The sequence below is a fragment of the Austrofundulus limnaeus genome, unplaced genomic scaffold (assembly GCF_001266775.1).
Source record: "Austrofundulus limnaeus strain Quisiro unplaced genomic scaffold, Austrofundulus_limnaeus-1.0 Scaffold1470, whole genome shotgun sequence".
NCBI lineage: Eukaryota > Metazoa > Chordata > Actinopteri > Cyprinodontiformes > Rivulidae > Austrofundulus > Austrofundulus limnaeus.
In genome coordinates this window covers 63,408-64,846 of record NW_013953872.1, presented here as the reverse complement: position 1 = coordinate 64,846, position 1,439 = coordinate 63,408, and the positions used below count along the sequence as shown (strand labels likewise).

The following is a 1,439-nucleotide window of genomic DNA, read 5'->3' as shown; positions in this document are numbered from 1 at the left end:
TATTCTCTACATGGTGAGGGTTTATTTAAGTGTTATTCTCTACATGGTGAGGGTTTATTTAAGTGTTATTCTCTACATGGTGAGGGTTTATTTCAGAAAACTACATGGTGATTGGTCAGTAAAATCTTTCATTCATCTGTTTGTGTTTTAAATTTGTCCTTAGGTGGTCCTGCACCTGTGGGTCATGATTGTTCTTCTGACTTACACACCTGAAATGCACGGCCGACCTGATGGAAGATAGAAGGCTTCGAGATGAAGAAGTTGTTTTTCCTACAGTGTGAGGAAGCTGCTGGAATATGGGCTCTGGGACCGGACTTCTCCCTGTTTTGCACAGATAAATTATAAACTGAAGATATTTCTTTAAATGTATTTTGGTGTCCAGTTGAGGATTAATGGCTGACTTTAAGTTTTAATGTAARTACAGAGTGATATGATGTGTTGGTGAATGAATATTCAGAAATGCTCTTGCTTTTCATCATATGCTCCCAGTTCTGTTCTTTGAGAAACGATATTTAACACCATGTAAAAACAATCTTTTAATAAAGAGCTTCAGTAGGGTGTCACATACGGCACAGTATTTCTACATAATTAAGACCCAAAGCATCAGATTATCACATGATACTAGAAGGTAATTAATACAGACCGTAGTTTAATTCTCCTTGTTTTTAACATGTAGTGCTCTAAGTTCAAAGTGTACAATCAGTATTTCAGATAAATGTTCTGACACACCTGTCTCTTCAGGATGAATAGCACTGATGTTTGACAGGTTTACAAAGAAAAAAACATTCAGTTTTCTGAAGATCAGGTGCAGGTTTGGATTTTCCTCTTGTTTTATTATTAACCAATCATCTGTGAAGCAGCGGGGTGGGACTGTCATGTTTTCAACATGTTTACCACATCTTGGGACAACATCTGGCAACGTTTGATTAAAAAAAAACTCATTTTAATTTCTCTTCCAGCCCTTCTGTGTGCAGTTTACATGTTCTCCGTGTGCACATGTGGGTTTTCTCCAAGTGTTCTGGTTTGTCTGCAGGGCAGTTTATCACCATCACTGTGTGAAGTGTGAAGAGCTTTGGAGTCTGTGTGGACTTGATGAGATGCTGTAGAAGTTTAAACCAGATGGAAAACATGCATGTTAGGTTAATATATAACTTTAAATGGTTCCCAGTAAGAGTGAGAATGTTTGTGTRCCTGTGATGGACTGGAGACCTGTCCAAAGTGTCTCCTGTCTCTCAGTCACTGCTGGACATGAGACAGGCTCCACGTCCTCCTGATGCAGACAGGACAACATGAGGGAAGTGAATGGATGGATGGTGTTTATGCAGCAAGGCAATGATGAAAATGATTAATACTTGAATTAATGTTTGGATAATGCTTAATAATATTAATATAACTAAATATTTAATAATTATTAAAGTAATGTAATAGTTGAATAATAT

The 1,439-nt window shown here is 37.2% G+C and overlaps 1 protein-coding gene across 1 annotated transcript; it reads left to right on the top strand.

The window, feature by feature from the left end:
- Positions 1 to 163: 163 nt before the first annotated feature.
- Positions 164 to 947, top strand: LOC106535491 (golgin subfamily A member 5; the record flags this gene model as incomplete). Its single annotated transcript, XM_014032502.1, is given in 1 exon segment — positions 164 to 947. A coding segment is annotated over 1 exon segment (78 nt), but the record flags the coding sequence as incomplete, so codon positions are not given.
- Positions 948 to 1,439: the final 492 nt, after the last annotated feature.